General features: G+C 42.4%; 1 protein-coding gene across 1 annotated transcript; it reads right to left on the minus strand.

The window, feature by feature from the left end:
- Window positions 1-6025: 6025 nt before the first annotated feature.
- Window positions 6026-23336, minus strand: Zc3h12c (zinc finger CCCH-type containing 12C). Its single transcript, XM_050156336.1, has 4 exons — window positions 23193-23336; window positions 16734-16968; window positions 13937-14043; window positions 6026-13366 (listed from the first exon to the last, which is right to left on the minus strand). The coding sequence occupies exons 2-4, from the start codon at window positions 16754-16756 to the stop codon at window positions 11970-11972; spliced, it is 1527 nt and encodes a 508-aa protein (XP_050012293.1). The 5' UTR covers window positions 16757-16968; window positions 23193-23336; the 3' UTR covers window positions 6026-11969.
- Window positions 23337-23953: the final 617 nt, after the last annotated feature.

Genomic DNA, 23953 nt, shown 5'->3' on the forward strand with positions numbered 1-23953 from the left:
TCCCCAATGCCTTTAACATTTTCTTTCTTTTTTCTTTTTTTGGTGTTTCGAGACAGGGTTTCTCTGTGGCTTGGAGCCTGTCCTGGAACTAGCTCTGTAGACCAGGCTGGTCTCGAACTCACAGAGATCAGCCTGTCTCTGCCTCCCGAGTGCTGGGATTAAAGGCGTGTGCCACCATCGCCCAGCTACCTACTTTTAATACTAAACAGGAGGACACTGGATGGCACAGATGGGCCACAGAGACAGGAGGATTTAGAGTGTTTATGTTCAAATGCTTAAACAAGCTGGGGCTTATCAAGTACAGCCCCTGGGCGGAGACAGGATGCTTCAGGTGCCCACTGTCCATCCAGCCCCGTGTGCGGAGACAGGAAGCACCAGGCGCCCACTGTCCATGCTCTAGTGACCATTTTTCTGACTTTTCTGCACATCAGTGGACAAATGGGCTGGAAGTTGATGGCTCAGAACCCCAAAGCCTATAGTGTAACCCGCAGAGGGGGAGAAGATGATAACTTTGAATCACACCAACCCCACATGCACCCGAGGGAGCTCATGGGAAGGGAGGCTTCCCTTCTCCTGGGAGAACCCACATAGGATGAACACTGTTGAGTAGAATGTATTCTGCATTACTTTCCAGGAAGATGGAGGCTTTGACTGGAGTTTGCGGAGGATCCTGTTTCTGAAGTTTTTTGGGAGGTGGGGGCGTGCTGTCGGTCTGCAGAGAGTCCACAGTTACCCCCATCTCGGCCTTACAGAGGTGATCACAGGGAGGTGGGCCCTCTTGGGATTCAGTGGTAGGCAGGAAGTCTGGTTGCCCTGACTAGGTCTGCACACTCCAGCAAGGAGCTTTGGTCGGGCTCATGGTGATCCTCCAGCCGCCACCGACTTGATCTTTGGCTTTGTCGCTGAGCCCTGTGTTCCTCATTTAATGTACATCAGACTCACGGGAAGCGTGGCTAAAAAACCGTGCTGGGTCACTTTCTCAGACTTTGTGACAGGCAGGCCATAGGCCTGGCTCAGGCATCTGCAGTTATAGTACATTCCTAGGGGAGACCAAGGCTCCTTCAGTAGGGACCGCACTTTAGACCCAGAAGCACTTGTCTGAGAGAAGTTGTATTTATTGTTCTCCTCAGACACCACAAGAACCAAATGTTCTCAAGGCTGAGTCATCTGGGTGGCATTTGCTAAACGGGAGCCGGTGAACATTCCTTGGTCAGCATGAGTAAGTCACTCACAAATCAATAATCCTCCTCTAGCCATGGCCTCGGGGACAAACGAGGTTATGGATTACACTCAGTAGACCGGGTAGAACATCAGATAAATGGATGCCAGCTGGACATTGATCCTGAAATGGTGATTCAAGGACAGAATCCCATTTTCCCTCAATAAAACGGCAGGCACAGTCCTGTGTGCAGACAAACAAATATGTAAGCAGGCCTTTAAGCAGGGCTGGGAGAAGTGGGTTGTAGGAGCTGCTCACTGGATTATAAGAGTCAACCGCTCAGACCAGGAGACAGCCTGAGAGGTCCTCAAGATGGCGATGCATCTGAGGGACCCCTGACAGGTGCACGTCCCTGAAACGGGTGTCAGTGCCAATAGATTTCACCTACTTATAATCACGTAACTGGGGCCTAATCTGCATGCACTCTTCAGCGTCTGAGTTCACTCAACAACACACTCAATAATTCATTTAAGTGCCTCTTCACCTGTTTGGCTTTAGTGACGACCAAACCAAATGTTTCTCCCGCCTTTGCCATCAAGTCAGTGAGGAATTCCAGAGTTACAGCCCAGCATGGCTTCTTAGTCAAGCCTCCGCAGGTATCCACACACCCAGACTCCCCAAGTCTCAGCCCTCCTGCAATCTGGGGGACGTGTCTTCCTTGCCATCCACCCAAGTTGTGTGACTGCAAGGCTCCGCAAGTTGCCTGTTGTGCTCTACCCCCAGCTTCAGATGCCCTTCTTCCTGGGCACGTTTCCAGGGGGTTCGCTCCTCACTAGTGTCCATCGGAGTGACACTTTCCTCTCTGCCTCGTGCAGTACTCAGAAGTAGCCACGGGGCCTCTTCTAGGCACACAGGGTAACAGTGAGCATGGGGACTGTCTGGTGAAGGTGTGCTGGCTACTTCTGTCAACCTGACACAAGCCAGTCATCTAAGAGGGAGGAGCCCCAATTGAGAAACCGCCTCCATAAGATCAGGCTGTAGACAAGCCTATAGGATATTTTCTTAATTAGTGATTGATGGGGCAGGGCCCAGCCCATTATGGGTGGTGCCATCCCTGGCCTGGTGGTTCTGGGTTCTATAAAAAAAAATAGGCTGAGCAAGGCAGGGGAAGCAAGCCAGTTAGCAGCACCTATCCATGGCCTCTGCATTAGCTCCTGCCTCCAGGTTCCTGCCCTGTTCAATGCTTCCTTCAGTGATAAATTATGATGTGGAAGTGGAAGTCAAATAAACCCTTTCATCCCCAACTCGTTTTTGCTCACGGTGTTTCAGCGCAGCAATAGTAACCCTAACTAAGACAGAGGATGTTAGTCTGTCTCTCCTGCTAGACTACAAGTCATGGGTACTTGACAGAAGAAGTCTATTTGACTTATGAGACTGATCACCCAAACACCCTGGTTCTGTGGTCCTGGTGAGGCCAGGGGTGTCCACCGTACCACCTGTGAAAACAGAAAGGGACTTGACTGAGAAAGAGCTGAGGGTAGGTTCACTTCGTAAGTTTCCTGACAGTCCTTCCAAGGATGGTACCCGGTGACTTAATCACTTTCCATGAAGTCCCACCTCTTGTTGCCAAATTGGGAACTAAGATCTCTTCACCAGAAACAAACCATAACCAAAGCATGGTATGAGCATCTCTGACTAGCCTGGTATCTACAGTCCTTCTCGAGTTCTCAAGGGCCAGGGGACAGCCTGACCTGTATTTCTGTGGGGGGACACACCTGTGTTCTCATGCCTCTAGTGTATTTTCTATGCCCATGGCACTAGGGGACATGTCTGGAAACATCATTGATTGTTAGCATTGCCTGGAACTGACATTCAGGAGGAAAACCAGGAGTTCCACAAAGCATCCTCCAATGTGTAAGATCTACTCATCATGACTGTCGGGTCCCCCCTGTCTTTCCCCAGTTTGGCCTCTGTACATGGGTAAGTCATTACTTGGGAGAGCTTGAAATGGCGGGGAAAGCAGACAGGGTTGGGCTGAGGCCAGGCTGGACCATAGGCTGTGACCTACATCCCTGGCTTTTTCAATAGGCCAGTGACTAGCTGCACCAAAGTACAGAAATCACCAGGTCGTAGAGAAGAAGGCATCTGTGTGATGATATGATTCATAAGTCTCCTATCTCCAAACTACAGAAGATAGCACATCACTGGGCTCCTCAACCCAGGAGCCCCCCTTCCCTCCACGGTATGCTCTCTGGGCCACGGGATGACACTGAGTGGACTCAGCAGTCCCCAAGAGGGTACACTCAGACCTCTTGCACCATGGGTCCCGCATATTGTCATCACTGAGTTTTCCTTCTTGGTGATGGGTCATCCAAGTCAGTGGGGCTGAGGCATTGCATTTCACGGTCATCACGGGGCTGGCTATGTCGTCCAGCATTGGTCTGAAATGAAGTGGATGCTTAACGCTCTCTCCAGTTTTTCTGCTGTGTAACTTTGAGTGTCCCACTTAGATTCTCCGGATTTTAAAACATAAAAAACAAAATATATGGAGAAAGAATGAATTATAACATGCATATTGATTTTAAACTTTTTTCTTCCAATGATATCTGTAAATACTCAGTACTCATTTCCAGATCTTTCTGAGGACAGCAATGCTGATCCTGTGTCCTGTTTCCCTGGGACTCCTGCTAGCCCAGCCTTGAGGAATATCTGTGAGTGCTCGAGGCTGAGATGATGCTTGGTGCATTCTGAGAAGTGGTTGTGTGCAGTCAGAAGGGAACAGCATTCTTCAAAAACTATCACTGTTTCCCTTGTCCACTCAACAACCTTTTACCCTGAGCTCCAGCCATGCAGGGTCAGTGGGACAAAGGGGGTCCTGAATTCCCCAGGGGCCTCTGTACCTCTTCTTGCTGTGTCCAGTGCTGGGGCAAGGACCTCAGTACTGGAGGCCACCCTAGATGAGGGCCAGGGAGGAGTGTAGAACTGAGAGTTGCAAGGTTCCCTCCACCCCAACACCCCAAGAAATCAGCTAGAATAATAGTCTAGCTGTCAGGAGTCGCCACCACTTCTCCCTCTGTCTCTGTCTCTGGTGCTTGGTCCAATGTCCAGGAACAGAGGCCGGAGGCTGAGAGCAGACTGGACAGGCAGGAAGAGAACATGATGTGACATGCCTGTGAATGGAGACTTGCAGCAAGTCACCAGGTGCTATTGGCAATGCAGGGAGAATGTGCATCCCCGAGCTGGAAAGAATTCCATCTGCGGTGATTCAAGATCAAAGTCTTGTTCACACAGGGGGAGGGGGCACTGCCCTGCTCATCCCACTGCGTCCTCACTCCAGCCCATTTCCCAGGGGGTCTGTCACACTGTCCCAGCCTGCATGTTAAGTTCTCATGAGAGAGATGGAGAGTCTTTCAAAGCCAGTTGCTTCCTGTCATCCTACAGTTCCTGGCAATTGGCCTATCCCAACATCCCTGACCACCTTGGCTGGGCTCTCCCAGAGGCAGAGTTAAGGATGCTCCCCTTTGCAGCTGCCTCGGAACCGGGAGAAGACAGGAGTGCGGTAAAGGCCCAGGTGCAGGTATTTTGTTTTGAATAAATTCACGATTACAGCTGCCTTTTCTGACACTCCCGTCACTCACCGATGAGCACTTTAAGTCAGCAATGTGTGCTAACTTTCCTCTTCAGACAAGATCGGACCCGAGGAGAGAAAAGTACGAGAGCTTTCTCCTGTTCTGGGTTCAAGCTGTCCTGGGAAGGCTGGAAGCCTCTCCCGCTAAATGCTGCTATTGATGCATTGCTTTTGGATACATTAAACTGACAACCATGAGAGCATCGCATCAATACTTCAATGTGAAAGACAGCTTGAGTCAAGACATGCAGTCTAAGTCTGCAAGCCCTCAGCTCAGACAACCAAGTGGGGATAGATAATGTTGGTCAATGCAAAGTACCAATTTTAGGAACAATGTCAGAGGGAAGCAAAGGTTTGCAAAGAGGCAGAGGAGGAAAATCCTGGTAGAACTTAATCAATGTCATTAGGACATGTTGCTACAATGTCCACAGCAGAAGAGGAACACTCCCATTGACCAAAAATTATGTGAAAATTGGGTCAGGAAGCCGCAGCTCTAGAACGGCAGGGATCACGTGGAGTCTGTCACAAGGCTCAGGAGCAGAGCCAGGCAGCAATGCACTTATCTGTACCTGGCGTGAGTTCTCCTCTGCACCATGCACTGGAGACAGGAATCTGTGAAACAGGGGCCAATGCCATTTTTTTTTTTTTTTTTTTTTAACAAGGGAGTTTGGGAAAGACTCTGAGAGCTGATCTGCTGGATTCTGCATACTGTGTGTGCGCTGTCTGTTATTGTATTAACATGTGCAAGATGGGTTCAAGCACACAAGTATCACTTCCTAACCTTTGCCTGCTGTGTCCCCCAACCCCTGGAAGAAATGAAACGTTTATCTATAGAGAGCTAGTGTTTTGAGCCCCAACTATCAAGTAAAAATTATCTATTATGTTTTTTTCTTTTTTAATACTTACTCACGCTGTGTTGCTTTTAGACTTCAGCTTAACTACAAGAACGAACCTAGAAGGATGCATGTGAAGCCTGCTTAGCGTTCACATGCGTCAGTGCCCCAAGATGGTGTACCATCCCAGTCCATACCACCCCACCAAGAGAAGACTTCTCAGTACTTTTCAATCCTTGTCATCAGAACAAGGACTCTATACCATCCAGCCTTTCTATTATAATCTCAGTGGACAATCACACTGTCTTAGCTAGACAACCAAACATTTCAGAATCACCAGAAACAAATAAAACACTTTAGAGACAAACAGAAAGAAAACACTCTCACCATGTTTTGAGTCATGACTAATTGTTTTTGACATTTAATTTCAGTTTAATAGGAATTAGTTGTGGCTCTAACATTTACATTGATGCGGAACATGTGCACATCCTACAGAGAAGCTCAGTGTCATTAACCACACAATTCAGGCAAGCCAGGGGACCAGAGGAAGAAAATGCTCTTTATTTAGCATCTATGCTGTCATGTGAGATCAATTTCTTCGTGAAACAACAACCTATCACAGGAAAAATGAGTATTTAGTATTTCCCCCTCTACAGCAGAATCCAATAGTTGTTTCCACTGCTTTGGGGATTGTAAAACCCCATTACAGAAACACACAGGACAGAAAGTGATAAACAGAATAATACATTTATAAAATGGGTGCTCTAAAGATATTCTTTACCTTATTTTTCCTGTAAGAAAAGCTTGAAGGATCAATAAGGAAATTCTCTACCAGCATACAACTATAGTTGGGAGGGGAAGGAGGGCTGACAGAGAGGGTATACCATAGTTGCTTGTTTACTTAGGTAATATAGAGAGGGTATACCATATCTGTAGTATTTGACCATTCATGGGTATTTAACAGAAGGTAGAAAATTAATAATTTAAAAAACCTAGGGGAAATCTAAATACATATCTATCTAATATCTATATCTATCTATCTATCTATCTATCTATCTATCTATCTATATATATATACACACACACACACACAGACAAGTATGTGTGTATATACTTACAAAACAACCACTGGATTTCTTTTCCCTGCGAGACAGCAGCTGCTTTAGAGAGAAGTGGTAAAAGCTTTGCTGGGAAACATCTGTTGTTGACCTCAAATACCTGGATAGAAAGTCAGTACATGGTTTATGAAATGACACTTTACAAATTTATAGAGTGAAGACATGCATAGACAATCTCAACTGCCAAATGGTCAAAACCTGAAATTGTGATTAAATCTGAAGGGCTGAGGATCACAGGAAAAAGCCATGTCTAAATATGATGGTGTTGTCCTCACAGGAGCAACAGGCAAGGAGGTGAGAGCACTGTTAAAGCCAGAGCTGCATCCAAGGTTAAAAGAAAGTGTGACTCCCTAGGTAGGTGGTGGTTTCCAGAGCTACTTCACAATCCTATGAAGAGAGTGTTATTGCTGTGTCCATGAATGAAGCACTGGGAATGAGCATGCTCGACAGTGTGACCTCCAGTCAAGTCAGACTCACACCACTCCCAATGGCAGCCCCTACAGTGTCTAAAACCTCTAGGGTGAGCATTTGGACAGAGGAAGAAGACATGCATGTTTCTTATTAAGAGTGACAATGGAACAAATGTACTCATTATAGTTGTTAGAGTACTCTGCTTTAAATATTATAGAAAACTCCTAAACTGTGAAAGTACAGTATGTCAGTCTTTAAAACCACTTGAAAAAGAAAACAGGTCTGTTGAGTATCAGAAGACAACATCAACAGAAAAATGTAACTAAAAATACAATCTTTGAAAAATTTGTGGCTAAATTATAGGCTAGGTTTTTAAAACAGACTGCTTTTGGTCCATGAGGCCATTAACAAACAAAAGATAAAGGAATCTTATTCATAAATAAGTACTCAAAGCTCAAGGAAAAATTCCATACTCTTCTTTCTTTGCAGATATTTTGTTGGTTAGTCAAGCAACATCCAAAATGATGGGTGTGCTAAGTGACCATCACACATCATCTTCTGAAGGACACAGTGACTACTAGGCAACCTCTGAGATACATAGCTAGTACTTATTATATTAACATATGCTGCCAGAACTTACTGCATAGGATGTCTGGCTTTCTCCCTCAAGGTCAGGGCTCAGGAATGGCCCACAGGTAAAAACTAACCTGATGCTTGTTTCTGTAAATAAATTTTTATTTAAAAAAGTCACATTTTTTCTCCCTATGTTGCCTGTGGCTTTTACATTGTAAAGGCAAGGGTGAACAGTTTTTAAGAGACTGTTTGTTCTCTGAGAGCAGATCCTACACAGAAGGAGTTGCTGGCACATCACCTAGGGTTTAATTCCTAGGTGTCTAGAACAACACAGGGCCTTTGCTTTCACACACAGGTACCTGGCTTCCTTGCATTCTGATGTGTTTGTGACTAATCTTCTATGCTTTATTTTGTTCATTTGTGTGTATCCTGAAATTTTAACACCACAGCTGGAGTTTTCAATTGTAATATATTTGGAACATAATCATCTCTAGCCATAATCTTGCTTGATGTCAGACATTCTCCAAGAATTAGAGATGAATGAACTGGAAGAGCCAGCCGGCAACAGAGAAGCTATAAAAACTGTCCCTCTTGTTTTCTCCTGACTAAGGAAACAGGCTATTGAAAGGAGGAATGAAAACCAAATACACTTCAGAGTAAATACCAGCAAGTCAGGGGAAGGAGCTCAGCTTTCACACAGAAAGGCAGACAGCAGATAGCCAGCCAGACATTGATATGTGTGTAAACATGTACACACATACATACATACACACACACACACACGGAGTCATCCCCATGTCTATTATAAACTGAAAAATACAACATAAAGTATATTTGTTTTATAAATATATTACTGTCTATATACATATAGATACATCCATAAAAGACATGTTAAATAATCATTTGTATAATCAATACTACTTTTTGTGTATTTAAAAATTACACATTCTATTAAAATTATCAAAATAATCTTTAAAATACCAAGAATAAAACCAACCAAGTGTTTCTTTCCATGTAAGTGGTTCTGAATCTTATGTTCAAATAGACCCTAGACTTGGTCACACAACTCAAAGAAACATAGTTCAACCAGGAAAATGCTATCCATTAAACAACCCCCCATTTTTAATACTTCATAACAAACACGTGTATATATAAAACACCCTCTTTAGGTATATTACATAGTCTCATAAATGTATTTTCATAAAAACACAAAATTCAAGTTTCCACCAGTGTCAAATATTTTATACTGGTGACCATGACTTTCACTGTGTAGGTCAGTGACAAATTCCCATTAGGATAACAAGACTGAAAACGTCTGTATTACATGCAAGAACAGAGGAAGTGCTAAGGCCATTTTGGCCAGTTAGGTACTAATCCCTCTGGACTAAGACACAGGGACAAACGAACTGCTAATCACTGCATAAAGCACAGTCAACTGTCTATTATTCAGGGGCAGAATATTCCAGTCTGAGTCCTTTTTATCAGCTGACCAATTCTGACTTTCTTACTACTTATTAACACACCATTTCCAGGTTGTTTATTTATTTACTTTAGAAAGTCTGGTAAATGGGAATTAGCAATTGGGAAGAAATATTTTTGCTAAAATTAAGGTCTATGATCAGCTATGAACTTGATAACAGACTCCTGTTACTTATTACTTGAGATACTTGAGAATTTGATGTAGCTTAAATCTGCCAAATATGTTCAACTCTGCAAGCAACGTTGGTGCTTCATTTAAAACTGTCTTCTTGTCCTAAGGAGACTTTTCCTTAGCACACAGCTAATGGTACTGAGAAATGGAGGCGTGGGTGGGCTAGAGCTACCCACTCCTTGACAGACACTGGCAGGGGTTATATTAAAGATGGAAAAGAGGGCAGCTAGTCAGCTAAAATCATTACAAGGCCAAATTTTAAAAGTTATATCCTTCTTACCCAAAGTCTCACATTATTTTAGTCAAGTTTGCCCATTTCCAAATAATCACAGTGCTAACATGAAGCAGAAGTGACAGGTTCATCTGAGGCGACTTCCTACTCTAGCTCACAGTACGACTGGGTAAAAGGAACCCCACATTTGCAACCCTGTTTTTGGCACTCTTAGCCTCCACAATTCAACCTGTCCTTCAGCTAATGACTGACAGAATCAAGGACAGTCGCCCAAGTCAGCCGCTATTCTCAGACAGACGCCACTCGGAATGGCTGGGGTGGCGCTATCCGCATCACTCTTGGGAAAGATGTGCACCACACTCACTCCAACACAACAGCAGTAACTGTAGAACAGCACTTTCCTGAATTAAGTTTGCTGAACATGGTTCAGATTATTGGATATGCTAATATGCACAATGCCGTTTAGAAGCATTTACTGTGTACCCAAATCCTACTCCATGCAACACACAGTGTCACACAAGTAGTGAAAATGTTATCCTAGTCGAAGATGCTTGGACGTTATTTTCAGGCAGCATTTTATCTTTATTTTAAGTTAAGTTCACACTAGGTAAGTTTTAGGAGAAAGAAAATGCCAATAAATTTATTTAATATATTTTAATATATAAAACTAAGACAGACACCTTTATTTACCTTAATTGTTACTTTTATTTTCTATCCTATTCTAGACTTCGATTTTACTTTAAAATTTTGTATTTAAATAAGGGATAAAATGTTGCCCAAAAGTCTAATTATAGTTACACATTTGTGTTTTTAACTAGATCTACAAATCAAAATAGTTCTTATTGTTAAAAAGATACAATTTGTATCAACAGTAAAAGGTACTTTCTGGTTTTCAGGGCTTTGCTTCTCTTAGGTTACAGGAACATCTAGACCAGAGCACCCAGGCTGATGACAGGAACAGAGCTGGACTTGTCCTTTACACTAAGTGACTCAGGCTCAAATTCTGTCCAGTGCAACACCGTCTGCTCTGATCGTGAACCCATCTTCCAATCCTCAAAAACGTCACCACAGCAAGCAAACCCCGTGACTTTGCAACCAGAAATATCCCTTACTAATACTAGAACAGACCTTAGTCTGTATCTAAAACTACACTATTTGTGGCAAGAGTGTGGCCTCAATAATATAATAGGCCCCCAAAAAACTACCTTCAGGAAAATGGAAAATATACAATATATTACAAAAATTCAAAGTTACCATTTACAAGTTCCCCATTGCCATTTCTATAGTGCAGTATCAATAAATGTTGCATCTCCTCAACACATCAGACCACCGCAGGCCAGCCTTGATAAAGAGCAGGAAAGCTAGAGTGTATTAAATATAAAAGTTGCATTGAGAATACTTAGATTCATTAAAAACAGGCAAGTACTGTGAAAGGGTCATTCATCCAGTATCGTGCCTCCCACAGACAGACAGACATTAAGAACATACGTGAATGGAAAGCTAGGACTTCAGTCTCATTTCTACTGCCAAGAACCACATTTCAACTGGAAAACAAAGCTTTAGCCTCTAATAGTTACGGCTTTTGCCTTGTTCAAAAAAAGAAAATGGAAACATTTTTCCACTGATTGCATCTGCTTTCTTTTAAACTGACCATTTAAAATTAACTAATTTTCTTAACAGGAAACCTCCAAACAAAAATAAAATAATAAAAAGTGCCATACTGGAAATCTTTCTAATATATACTATTACCCATTTTAATATAACTAACTGGTAACTTACATTTCGTTTAAAATATAAAGTCAGTGCTGTAGTATATCTTTGTTTCTATAAATAATGATTATAGCACAAATAAGCCCACTTTCCCCAAATAAAAATAACTTAAAAAGCTGTAAAGGATTCTAGTTAAGCTTGGCTTGAGGGAATCGTTGGCTAGATCTAGTCCAGTACCTCCACATCTGGAAGGTACTGCAATTGCTTGCAGTTGACAGACAAACACCAAGTTAATAAGACAGGAAACAAGGATTAAAAAGTGCTGCATATAAACCCCTGATGCACCAAAGAGGAATATCAAAGATTACAGATACACCTATTAAATCAAACTGGAGAAACTTCCAGCCAAGTGTATAGCTTTAAAAAGGAAATGTTTTTTTTTTTTTTTTAAAAAAAGTCTGAATGTAAAGCAATCCCGTGATGTGTCCACCAAGTGGGGTTCCATAGAGATTCCATGATACAGTAGTTCACATAAATGGATACTATATAACCTCCTTGCTGAGAAGGAGATCACATGTGCTATTGTAGCAAACCTCCCTCAGCATCTGAGCTGAACAAAAAAACTAGTCCACACCACAAAGATGCATCATCTTTTCAATACCCCAGCTGGGATTTCTCCACGAGGATGGCTGCGGCAAGCTGCTGAGCATCCGTCATGTGCGGATTCCTTTTCATGACGAGCCTCACAAGTTCAGGGGGGAAGATGTTGCACAGATTGATAAAAATCTTCTCTCGGTTGTCCTGGTACCTCGGGGGATCTTGTGGCATGCCACAGTACGGGATTCGCCAGGTGGGCTCCGGCTGCTCAGGCAGGCTCTGGAAGGTGATTGACTCGTAACAGGGGGGTGTGGAGTTATCGGGTAAGGAGTAAGTCTGCCGATAGCCGTAGGCATCCATCCCATAGCTTGGCCTATCCCAGCTTCCTAGGCCTTCCTGGCGTGAGTAAGGCTTTCTTTGTCTTGAAGGAGAACTATCATAGAGTCGAGAATCAGAAATGCTGTCTATTCTCGTGGCCACTAGGGACCTCCCGAGGTGTGGCGCCTTCGAGTGTGTGGAGCTTGGTGGAGAGGGGTAATCACCGGGACAGCTGGACCGGGCACTTACAGCAGGGTGCTGCAGATGCATAGCCAAGTGTGGAAGGGGAGGCTTGGGATGGAACTTTGGTTCTTCGTGACTGTAACTTTGCACTCTGGTTAAGGGGTCATGGAAATTCTGCAGGAAGGGCTGGGAATTAAGGCGGCTGTGAGGGTGCATGTGTTGACACTTCAGATTCTCTTCCAGTTGTGGGTCAGGAGAGCTGACATAGGACCGGTCGTTGTACCCCACATAGGAGTCGCTGCTCCCACAGCTCATGCTCCCTTCACTGCTGCAGTCTGAAGCTACAGAATTCACTCGATAGTCAGTGTCTAATGAGAAACGCCTTTCAGGACTTCGGGGGCCTGAGATACTCAGATTTGAATAAGCATTCAACATGGAATAATATCCAATGTCAACAGGAGAGTCACATTTTGGATACTGTTCATAAGGCATTGGCGTTCCATGATTTTTGGTTGCCATCATCATTGGAGGGTACTGTCCCTGTGGTCTTTGATCCTGAGGTGGGAAATGAACTCCTGATGGAAGGCCATTGCTTAAAGATGTAGTGCTTTGGGGTTTTGCAGTAGGAGTGGCCGGTATACTAACTAAGGAAGGTACAGACCTGGTTTCCAATTTGTTTTTGGTGGGAAGCTTTTCCTCTATGTCTTGGTAGACGTGAGTCCTTATGCTTGGGTCTGATTGCCTCTTTGGAGCGCCTCGTTTAACGTCTGAAGTGCTATCAACCTTAGTGCTACAAGGAACGCTGTTGCTTTTTACCAGTCCTCCTTCATTTGTTGTTTTGGCTGCTGTGTTTCTAGACATGGCACGAAGTTCATCAGCTACTGACCGCTGAGGCTGGCTGCCCCTTTCTGGGTGGTAATATTTGCACTTGTGTCCGTAGGTGCACTTCTTTCCTATGAAGATAAAATCAGTTAGGCTAAGGAGCACGCCATGAGATCCTGCACAGTCAGCGAGGCACGCCTATCTGAACTTGAGAAGGAAAGGCAGAAGAGGGAGATGGGCTAAATCTTAGTCTGTTCCTCACTCTCTTCAACATTTTTGCTTACTATGGAGAGCAAGGAGGAAACTCAGTTGATGTCTCAGATCATATCTGCCTCTTCTCTTCCAGGTCTTTACGACTGGGTGGGAAATTCTGCTATGAAGTGAACTGTATGCTGCAACGTGATAAAGCTCTGCTTATCTATTCGTATCTAGACAGAATTCCCAATATTCATTCCCATAAACACTAACTTCAAACAGAATTACAGCTATTTTCAGACCATATTTTCACTCAGAGAAATTCATGTATTGAACCCAAACAGGTAAAAACAGTTTTAAGGCTAACACACGTTCTTAAATTTAATATAATCAAAAGAAGCACATAGTATCCATCTGAGACTTTTCAGCGTTTATTGACATTAGTCCAAGTTTAATAGTATATTGAGCTCTAAGGGTGCATGGAAAGTATTCATAAGGACAGTTACCATATGGACAAGGTTGCTTTTTGTGCTCAGGAACAATGGGCTTCTTTCTCAGAAAATTATCCAGACTTGGGCCATGTCTTCCAAGAGGGTCATCAGGGGGCATGAACCTGTCACAGAGACAACAATAAAAAAAAATGACACCCAAGAAGATTAACTTAATCCTAAAGATATAGTTACTCATTCTCTTTTCTTTTGAAATTTTTATCCAATTGTCTTGACTAATATTTATAAGATCAAAAATATACCAAGTTCTCCTATAAAATGCAGCTTTCTCCTGAACTTGTATCTGTTTTGATTTAAATAAGTTTTGACACAGCATGTCCTAACAATGCTTTTTCTTCTTCTTCTTCTTCCAGTCTTGGGATGTTTGAAAGGATTTGAATAATAATTACCAGGGCATTTTAGGAGATCTCTATCAACACCATTCTTGCAAGGGAATGCAGGGCAGGTGGGGGCTGTGGAGCAGCTGAGACGGGAAAGGCGGGGGACGGGCAGCAGGGAGGACGGAGACTCACTTGATGCCAGATGTGCTACACACTACTGCATTTCCAACTTCAAGCTCCATTTGACACATCAATCAATAATTCTAACTTAGGTTCAGATGAACTAAGTCACTAGTGTCTAACATCCAATTACAAAGTCAAGATTCAATTACACGGGACTCTCAAGTCTGTTCTCTTCCCATTATAGCAATGGCTTCTCAGCTGAGATGGAAAAATGAGTTGTGAGGAGGCAGAGTACGCCTGTGATCCCGACCTAGATAACAGAACACGATTCCATCTGAAGGAAATTTTTTTTTTCAAGTTCAGGTCTGAGCAGGGCGGTGGTAGCACACACCTTTAATCCCAGAACTTGGGAGGCAGAGGCAGGTGGATCTTTGTGAAATTGAGGCCAGCATGATCTACAAAGCATGTTCCAGAACACACAAGGCTACACAGAGAAACCCTATCTCAAAAAACAAAAGACAACAACAAAAGAACAACAACAACAACACACACACACACACACACACACACACACACACGTCAGATCTAGGTCACTGATCTGAAATCCTAGTTATGTGGCAGAGGGGAGGAGGTTAAGAAAAGAGGACGGCAAGTCCAGGTTTCCTAGGCTACAGAATGAGTCCCAGGCCAGCCTAAACAAGTTAAGAGACCGTGTCTCAAAAGGACTAAGAAAACCCATGTAACCCAGTGACAGTGCCCTGTCCTAGCACACACATGTGAGGCCCTGGCTTTGGTTCCTACTACTAAAGGAAGGAACTGAACCTAAGGACACAAGCTCCTTGTTGGGTTGACTATCAGAGGGAGGAAAGAATTCATATCATTCACAGAAATAAATTCTAATACTTGTTACACCCTTGTTCTAACTTGAAATAAATCCAAGTGTTTACCTACAAAAGGAGAATATGCACATTATAGAAACTTACTGAGGAACAATCAAAATGGCTAAAGAAAACTCTTTGTAAATAGTGCTAGTATTACAAAAGCAAACTGGCAACATTCCAGGAAAAACTAGAGGCCAGGGACGTAGTTCAGTAGAACACACGACTAGCCCGCGTGAGATCACAGGTTCCATCCTTAGCATTGCTAAATAAAAATATTTTCCATGTTTCTTCCCTCCTCTTTTCTCTTGACAGTCTCACTCTGAATTTGTTATTCTTCTGTCTCAGCCTGTATAGTGGAGCTCACAGGTGTGTGCCAAAATACCCACTTTCCACACTTCTCAGTCGTCACAAGTGGCGAGCTGGGCAGTACTGCAGCAGGTGGCACTGCAGCTTGACGGGTTTCTCTACTCTGTGCTTAGTCTAGTTGTCTTGGAATTCTTTAACTCTAAATATAAAAATCAGCTTATCTGATCTTTTTGTTTTCCTCATTAATATATTCTAAGGAATAATGTAAGGCTGGGAGTGTAAACAGATTTTTAAGCTTTTGCTCGCTTTTGCTAAATTGTACAACAGTTTTCATAAATTTCAAATTTGTAATCTTTCCTTTTCTGTGCACGGGTGGTTTGCCTGGATGTCTATGCAGCATGCAGATGTGCATGCAGTGTTCAGGGCAGGTCAGAAGAAGGTGCTGAATCCCCTGGTACTAGAGTTACAGATGGTTGTGAACTGCCATGTGGGTGCTGAGAATTAAACCTAGGTCTTCAAGAAAAGCAGCCAGTGCTCTTAACTGTTGAGCCATCTCTCTGGTCCCAGGTTTTATGCATGTTTAACAGTGTAAGTATCCATGTCTTTGTGAATGAATCAGTTAAGAAAATAAGCTCCTTTGAGTTTACACTGACAACAGGTCCACCTCTCCCACGTGTGTGCACTCTTCCACATGTGTGCACCTCTCCCACATGTGTGCACCTCTCCCACATGTGTGCACTCTCCCACATGTGTGCACTCTCCCACATGTGTGCTGGCTTGGGCTTGCTAAGTCACTCATCTTTCTCTCACTTGAAGGCTGCGATCACGACCACAGTCTTCCTCGGCAGCACAACTTTAAAATGTAAGTTTATCATGTGCTAAGTTGACTTGACAGGCTTTGGGGTGGGGGGTGGTATAGATGTTTGTCAGCCAGGTCCCTCAGACACTCTAAGAAGCTTCTTTGGCCTCAGGTACTGTGCTAGCAACTCAGGGAAGGGCACAAGGCTCACGCTTGCCCCCTATAGCACAAGTGGTCCATTTTGGCTCCCCTCAGGATGAAGAGGAAACTGCCGTCAGAAGAAACCAGTCTCAGGTCTGGTCAGTGGCAAAACAGGAAGGATATTAATGCAACTATGGCTTATGACAGTTGGCTGGCTTACTTACTTGTCATTGACAAAGGAATACATTAATAACCGTTCATCTATGAACTTCTTCCATTCTGGTTTCTCGTTCGCCAAGTCTCTGTAGTTATCATTGGACACAATTATACCATCCGACTCGAAGGCCAGCTTCACGATGAACCGGTCATCGTAGCATACCACTCGTCTGCCTTGGACGCGCCGGGAAGGTGTAAACACCAGGATTTTTTCCTTCTCTAGTTTCCGCAGAATTTCCTGGTCTGCAATAACACAGGGTAGAAATTCAGGGGTAAAGACATGGTGACTTTCGTATAATCAGAGGCTTTTTTTTTTTTTTTTTTTTTAAAAAAAAAGAAAATCTAAGCGTTTATTTTGTGGATGAGTGTTTTGCTTGATGTAGGATGGTGCACCACGTGTGTGTCTGGTGCCCACAGAGGTCAGATGAGGTTATTACATCCCATGAATCTGTTCTTACAGACGGTTGTGAGTGCCATCTGGGTGCTGGGAAACAAACCAAGTTCTCTATAAGAACAAGTGCTCTTAACCATTGAGCTTTATTCCAGCTTCCTGGTGAGAGTTTTTATAGGAACGGGAACACAGAGATTACAAATCACACAGTAGATGGGCACAGCATAATCAATAACTCTCAACAAGACTTTTAGAACTTTCAGTCATAAAAGCTTTGGAGCTGAAGTCAGCAGCACCAATGTGACGTCACAGCTGAGGCTCTGCCCCACAGGGCTGGAGTCAGCAGCACCAGTGTGACGTCACAGCTGAGGCTCTGCCCCACAGGGCTCACACTGAGCTGCTATGCTGCCTCCCTTCTGAGCAACAGGCACGTTCTCTCATCCGTGAGTGTGTTGTAGTTTTTATTTTTCCTAAATAGAAGAGGTGGTGGGTAAAGAATCTGAAGCTGTAATGAAGGGAGCAAAAGAAACACTTGAAATACAGGCCCACAAGAACAAGGCAGTGGGGCAGCGGTGCTCGTACAAATATGGCGCCACATGTTCTGCATCCTGTCCTCTGAAATGTGGTAATAAATGCCACTAAATAACACCAAAAATTCTACAGATAGCTACTACCTGTTTTCTTGTGGTATGTGTGATGAGTGCAGCGGTCACTGGAGTTTAGAATGGACCAGAGGTGGAAATGTGGGTGTCAGAATAAGCACTCATGCATAAAACTCAAGCTTTGCTAAACTTCACCCGAGGAAATCACAATCTCACTGAACCTGCTTCTTTGTTTCTGAAATGCAGTGGGCAGGCTGGAAGGAGCGAACTAGTTAACATATGGAGAGGGGCCAGGAAGCTCCCCTCCACCCATGGACCATGCTCTTCAACCTAACTTGAATGTATTTCAATCACATGCACTTGTTGATCTCTTTAAAATTCACAGAAAACCAGTGCAAACCCTAAAGTCCAGATTCAATAACAGAATCCAGCATGCTCCAGGTATCTGGAGGGCAGCACAGTGCTCTGGCTCATTGGTCTCTGTACCCATCAGTGCCCAGTGCATGAAGCACATTAGTAGACACTCAATGAATGTCTAGGGGATGCAGGAATAAGGAGCCACTAAAGGGTGCAAACTCTGAAGTTTCTACTCATTCCCTCTATCTTGCTCCTGAGTAACTCATGGGCCTCTATTTCTCGAGAAATGTTTGTTTGCTTTGAACCTCACTGAAGAAGCTGGCAGAGGAAACGAAGCAGCCTAAACCACCATCGCTTGTTCAACTTGTGCTTATGAAATAGTTTGTAAGGTTGAAAAAAATGTTAGATGACAGATAGATAATTCCAGCTTAAAAATGCAAATTTAGTATATAAGCTAGTAAGTTAACATAGCCAGTGCCTGTTAAGTATTTATTAAGTGAATACAAGATTAGCAAAACTGCAAGGCTGAACCCATGACTCTGAAAATTTTAATGTATGCCTTATTTATTTAAACCTGGTGAAGGAGTACTGAACTATTCCATTCACCAGAGAGTATGTGCTTGGTGGCTTTAGTCAAGAAAAGTATTACTTTGGGAAAGAAAACACTTTAAAGACTCTGATTATCATTCCACCACTTTACAAAGTAACAGGCACTCTGATGTCTTCTGGGGCCTGGCATGCTGGGACTTTTCCCTGGACTCTGCCATGACCCAAACTGGTAGATTCTTATTTCTCTTCTTGATCTCATATCTTCCTTCCTCAAGAAGCACAAAAGTCATCTGCACAATTCAATATCGCTTTTCCTTTATTTTATTTTTCAGATAGGGTCTTGCTAAGTAGCCCAGGCTAACCTGAGATCCTGTCTCAGCCTCCCAATTCTGGGATGGCAGATGTGTGTCCCGATGCCCAGCTGTTGCCTTTTCATTTGAGTTTAATTTATCATAACCTGCCACTGCTTATCTAAGTATTTTAAGGTACTTATAAAAAAAATTAATGAAGTAAAGATACAAAGAAATAGGGAGAAATAAACATGCCATAAAAACACAACTTAGAGGTTATTTAACATTTTGGCATATTTCCTTTAAATCATTTTCTGTAATTTTTCTGTTTATATATATATATATATATGTGTGTGTGTGTGTATGTATACTTATGTGCATATATAAACTATACATGTAAAAACAATAAAAACCACAAGTTTATATACATCCATATACAATAAAGAGCATGAGTCTTATATAATACTATATTCTGTAAAAAACTGTCTAGGGGCTGGGGAGATGGCTAAGTGGGTAAAGTGTTTGGTGCACAGTGAAGACTGAGTTCAAAGTTTCAGCAGTTCAGACTCCTGTAACCCGTATAAAAGATGGCATGGTGGCATGGATCTACAATTCCAGTGCCAGGGAAACGCGGACAGATGAACAGAGTGGTTCAATGGCTTGCCATTCGAGCTTCCAGACAAGATAAAAGCAGAAACAATAGAGGACACCCAGTGTTGACCTCTGGTCACAGGATGGACAGACAGTGACGAGAATACCTACACCCTACACACCTACAGACACACACACAAAGTTCTGCCTAAATATTGTGCCATTGAGGAATGTTCTCATTTACTGAACTATTCTAATGAATATACAATTGGTTCTCATTTTCCTTCTATTGAAAATAATACTACATTGACTTTTTGGATCTAAACCTTCACCTACATCACTTCTTATTTTTATGGGATTCATTCCTTAAAGGGGAACTTGAAAATCTAAGAGCATAGCAATCCCTCTCCCTTATTCACTGGGAAAGACTGCAAGACACCCCACCCCCAGAACAGGTGAAAACTCAGACAGTACAGAATACTATATATATATATGTACATATATATAAATATATATATCCTTTACATACACATCTTTGATTAAACTCAATTTTTAAATTAGGCACAGCAAAATTAAATTATAATAAACATGTCTTAGATTTTCTACTGTTGATAAACACCACGAACAAAAGCAGCCTGGAGAGGAAGGGTTATTTAATCTTAGTTTACAGCCCATAATTCAGGGAAGCCATAGAGGAATGCCACTTACTGGTTTGCTCCTGTTCCCTGTAGCTTGATCAGTTTGTTTGCTTATAACGCCCCAGCCCAGGTGGTACTACCCACAGTGAGCTGACCCTCCACATCAATCATCAATTAAAGAAGTGTTCCACGGGCTTGCTACAGGTTGATCTAGTTGGGGCATTTCCTGAACTGAGGTCCCCTCTTCCCAAAAGAAGCTAGCTGGTTTCTGGAGAGGATGACCTGAGGTCTTTTGAAGGGGGGGGAGGGGAGAGGCAGTGAGGGAGCAGAGAAAAATGTAAAGGTCAATAAATATCAATAAAAATGTATTAAAAAAAAGAAGCTAGCTGGTGTCAATTTGACATAAAATGAGCCAGGAAAAAATGAAATGATTGAAACAATATACTGTTAAAAATGATGTTGGACATTATGGCACTACATGGCCCAGCAACCTCAGCACATACTTTTTCCTTCTTTATAAATTTGAGAAGTCCTACCTTTTCACTTAAAGGGTTTACTTTACAGCTTTTCTGTGGCGACACCCAAACTGTTAGTAACCTTTATCTTTAGGCTACTACTAAATAAAATAAGAGCTACATATGCATAAGCATTGCAATAGATAATCTGCTTGTCCTAGAGGACTGCCAGGCAATGGTTGGGGCACAGAGTATCACCCAGAGGTTGAAGATGCTGCACAAAGGGAGGATTCCTTTCCTAGATGGGACAGTGTAGGATAACACAGTATTTCATCACATGACTCAAAACACTGTGCAATTTTAAATTTGTGACCTGTTAATTTCTAGAAGCATCCATTTAATATTTTTAGCTCACAGTTGACCTTATCTGACCCAAACTTCAAAAAATTTGAATGAAGTGGAAACTACTGAATCAACATTTTAAGATAAACATATTTGAGGGTGGTTGTGGTGATTTGTGCTTCCTGGGTGTAAGAGCGGCTTCCTCAAAGCATTGAATATTAGCTGTTAATGTGAATTTGATGGATGGAAAGTAGTAATTGTTTAGATTTGTATTTTTTTGACTACTGAGGTTGGACTTTTTCCTTATTTGGTTCTTGTGAATTGTTTATTCCAACCACTTTATTCTTTACATGTTAGAAACAGCTTTGTGTTTGTTAATTTGTGTGAATTCTTAATATTAAGGGCATTTTAAAAATGTAATCAATAGATACTTAGTTGTAAGAAAGCCTACCAAGAGGTTGAAATTGAAATTTGCTTTAATTAACTTTTTTCCTCACATCACTTCTAAAATTTCTAAATTTAGAAAGGCTGTTCCCCTTCCCACCTCAAAGACTGCAATCTCTGATGACTTAATTTTGACAACTTATTCTTCAATGATGCAACATTTATTATTACAGGGCATAAGGTAAGAACATAAGCAAATTATTTTTTTTTCTAGAGTTATTTCACCATTTTTGTTCTTTTTGCTGGATCACATGGGCATTCCACTCTGTAGTTTGACATAGCTACATGGGGCCTAAACAGAGGGAGAACATGACTCTCCAAGGTATGGTTGAGGGGAAGGTTTTTACTGTAGACTTGAGGGAGGGTACAGCCAGAGGTATCTGGAGGAGTCTAGGGCAGGGGAAGAAAGTAGTAGGCCAAATAAGGCCATGGGGGAGGAGGGGAGCAAGAGAAGAAGAGAAAACAGAGAGGAGAGCAGAGAGAGAGAGAGGCAAGAGACGGGGGTGAGGTGGGGGCAAGAGAATTCATGGCAGAAATCGAATGAGATGCTGGAGGAAGGGAAGCCCAAGAGCTGCAGAAGTTTAGGGGAAAGGGTAGGGTGAGAAGATCCCCAGGGCCTGAGTGATCCTGGAGACCAGCAAGCACGTTGGTGAGCTAATAGACATCATAGACAGGCATCTGTCCTCAGTTCCTTTCGGACCTGACAGAACCCATGGCTCAAGCCCCCACCAAGGCTTGCCAACTCATCTCACCCTATTTAACATTGCCTTCATGATATCAGATAAAAGAAAACCTTAAGACAGTCTTTCTCACTGGAGGCATGGTCTCGGTCTCCTTTATTCCTTCCATCCTTCCCTTCCTCTGAAAAGTTCTATAGTTCTGCTCATATGGGCTCTTCATGGTTTTGGGTGAGAGAAAAGGACTGGATACTCCCTGGAAGTCAGTATGACTGAATCAAATGTTCAACAAGAATGAACGGTTAAAGAAGGCATGTTTGCCTCAAACTCATACATTTAAAAATGACAAAATAATGCAAAAGTAAATGTATTTCTGGGTTCTGGTAATTTCCTCCTTTTTTGGCTGGATCACATACACCAGGGTCTTGCCAGGCCTTTTATGTTCTGTAGCCACTAGAACTTGACAGCTGCCTAGGCTAATTTCATAGAGATGACAAACGTGGTTTCTGAAGAGCTTCAGTGTGCTTTTCCAAGTACTATGGAGTGAACGCCACAGCTAGAACAGATCTACTAAGAATGTCTCAGAGAGTGAGAACTTTATAAAATTTGATGTCAATGTTTCCACATCAATGAAAAATATCCGACTTATATATAGCTGTGGTATTTGAATGAGAATGGCCCCCATAAGGTCTCCAGTGGGTGAGACTGTTTGGGAAGGACTAGGAGGCATGGCTTTGCTGGAGGAGGTGTGTCACTGGGGGTGGGCTTTGCAGTTTCCAAAGACTCCTGCCAATCCCACTGTGTCCTCTGCATACTGCGCTCTGTCTGAGATGGGACCTCGGAGTTGCTCCTGCTGCCAGCTTGGCTCCATCATCATGTCTATCACAGCAACAGAAGTCATGAATGCATGCAGTATTTAGTTAATATAATTATATAACAGAAAGGTCACTAATGCATACAGTTTTTAGTTAATTACATCATTTCAAACTGGCAAATAAAAAAGGTTCCATCCAAGACAATGGCAGTAGTCACATAGCCAGAGTAAGCAGAAACAGACTGAGAAGCCCCAGAGTGTCAGGCACCTGCATGGGGATGTCATGGGTACAAACAGCCATTTGCAAATGAGCTTACCTGTGATGAGAGCATCAGGTCGGGATTGCTCTTTTCTCCAAGCAGGAACAAAAACTGTAATATCTTTGTGGCCTCTTTCCAAAAACCAATCCACTGCCAATTTTATTCCTCGGCAGGAGAATACTTCTTTGTTTCCATGGCTGAAAAATTATTATTATTTAATAAATTATACTTAAAGCACAACAAAACCTAAATACAAGTTTATGAACAGAAACAGTCAAGCAATTGCAATAACAGTAATAAAGTTGAAATTTAATGTAAAGTAATACAACTTGGAAAAACTAAAGCAGTTGACATCAATTAACTTGGTTAAAAATCAAAATATGTGTGAAAAAAGAAAACTGAGATAATGTTGACAACAGAGAAAGGTGAGATAATGTTAGGCTACAAGGGTTAACTAATCAAAAAGATACAAGTTACTTTTGCTGATGAAAGGGTAAAAAAAGTATTCAACAGGAAGAATTTCAGTAAGCAATAGAGAAACTTGACATACAGACACACATAAACATACACTGATACACATAAGACACACACAGATGTACACACAGACACACACACTCAAATAAATAAACACCAGTGGAAAACATTACCATTTTCTAAAATATTTGTCTTTCCAAAGAATTTTAATTATACATTTCATCTAATGGCTAAGTAATGCATAAAGCTGAGGTAGGTAAGTTAACACACAGAATGTTGTACAAATAAAAAAAAACATGCACAAAGGTGAGGGTGTACAATAATACCAATGCTTATTGAAATGG

The sequence above is a fragment of the Alexandromys fortis genome, unplaced genomic scaffold, assembly GCF_014885135.2.
Source record: "Alexandromys fortis isolate MF-2015 unplaced genomic scaffold, M_Fortis_MF-2015_v1.1 scaffold_89, whole genome shotgun sequence".
NCBI lineage: Eukaryota > Metazoa > Chordata > Mammalia > Rodentia > Cricetidae > Alexandromys > Alexandromys fortis.

What these genes read in the sequence shown, in the direction of transcription:
- Zc3h12c (XM_050156336.1), bottom strand. Translation starts at nt 16,756, where the DNA reads ATGTATTCCTTTGTCAATGACAA. An exon ending in TATTCCTTTGTCAATGACAA is followed by an intron (nt 14,044 to 16,733) that starts GTAAGTAAGCCA and finishes TCTCTGTGACAG; the next exon opens with GTTCATGCCCCCTGATGACC. An exon ending in AAAGCAACCTTGTCCATATG is followed by an intron (nt 13,367 to 13,936) that starts GTAACTGTCCTT and finishes TTATCTTCATAG; the next exon opens with GAAAGAAGTGCACCTACGGA.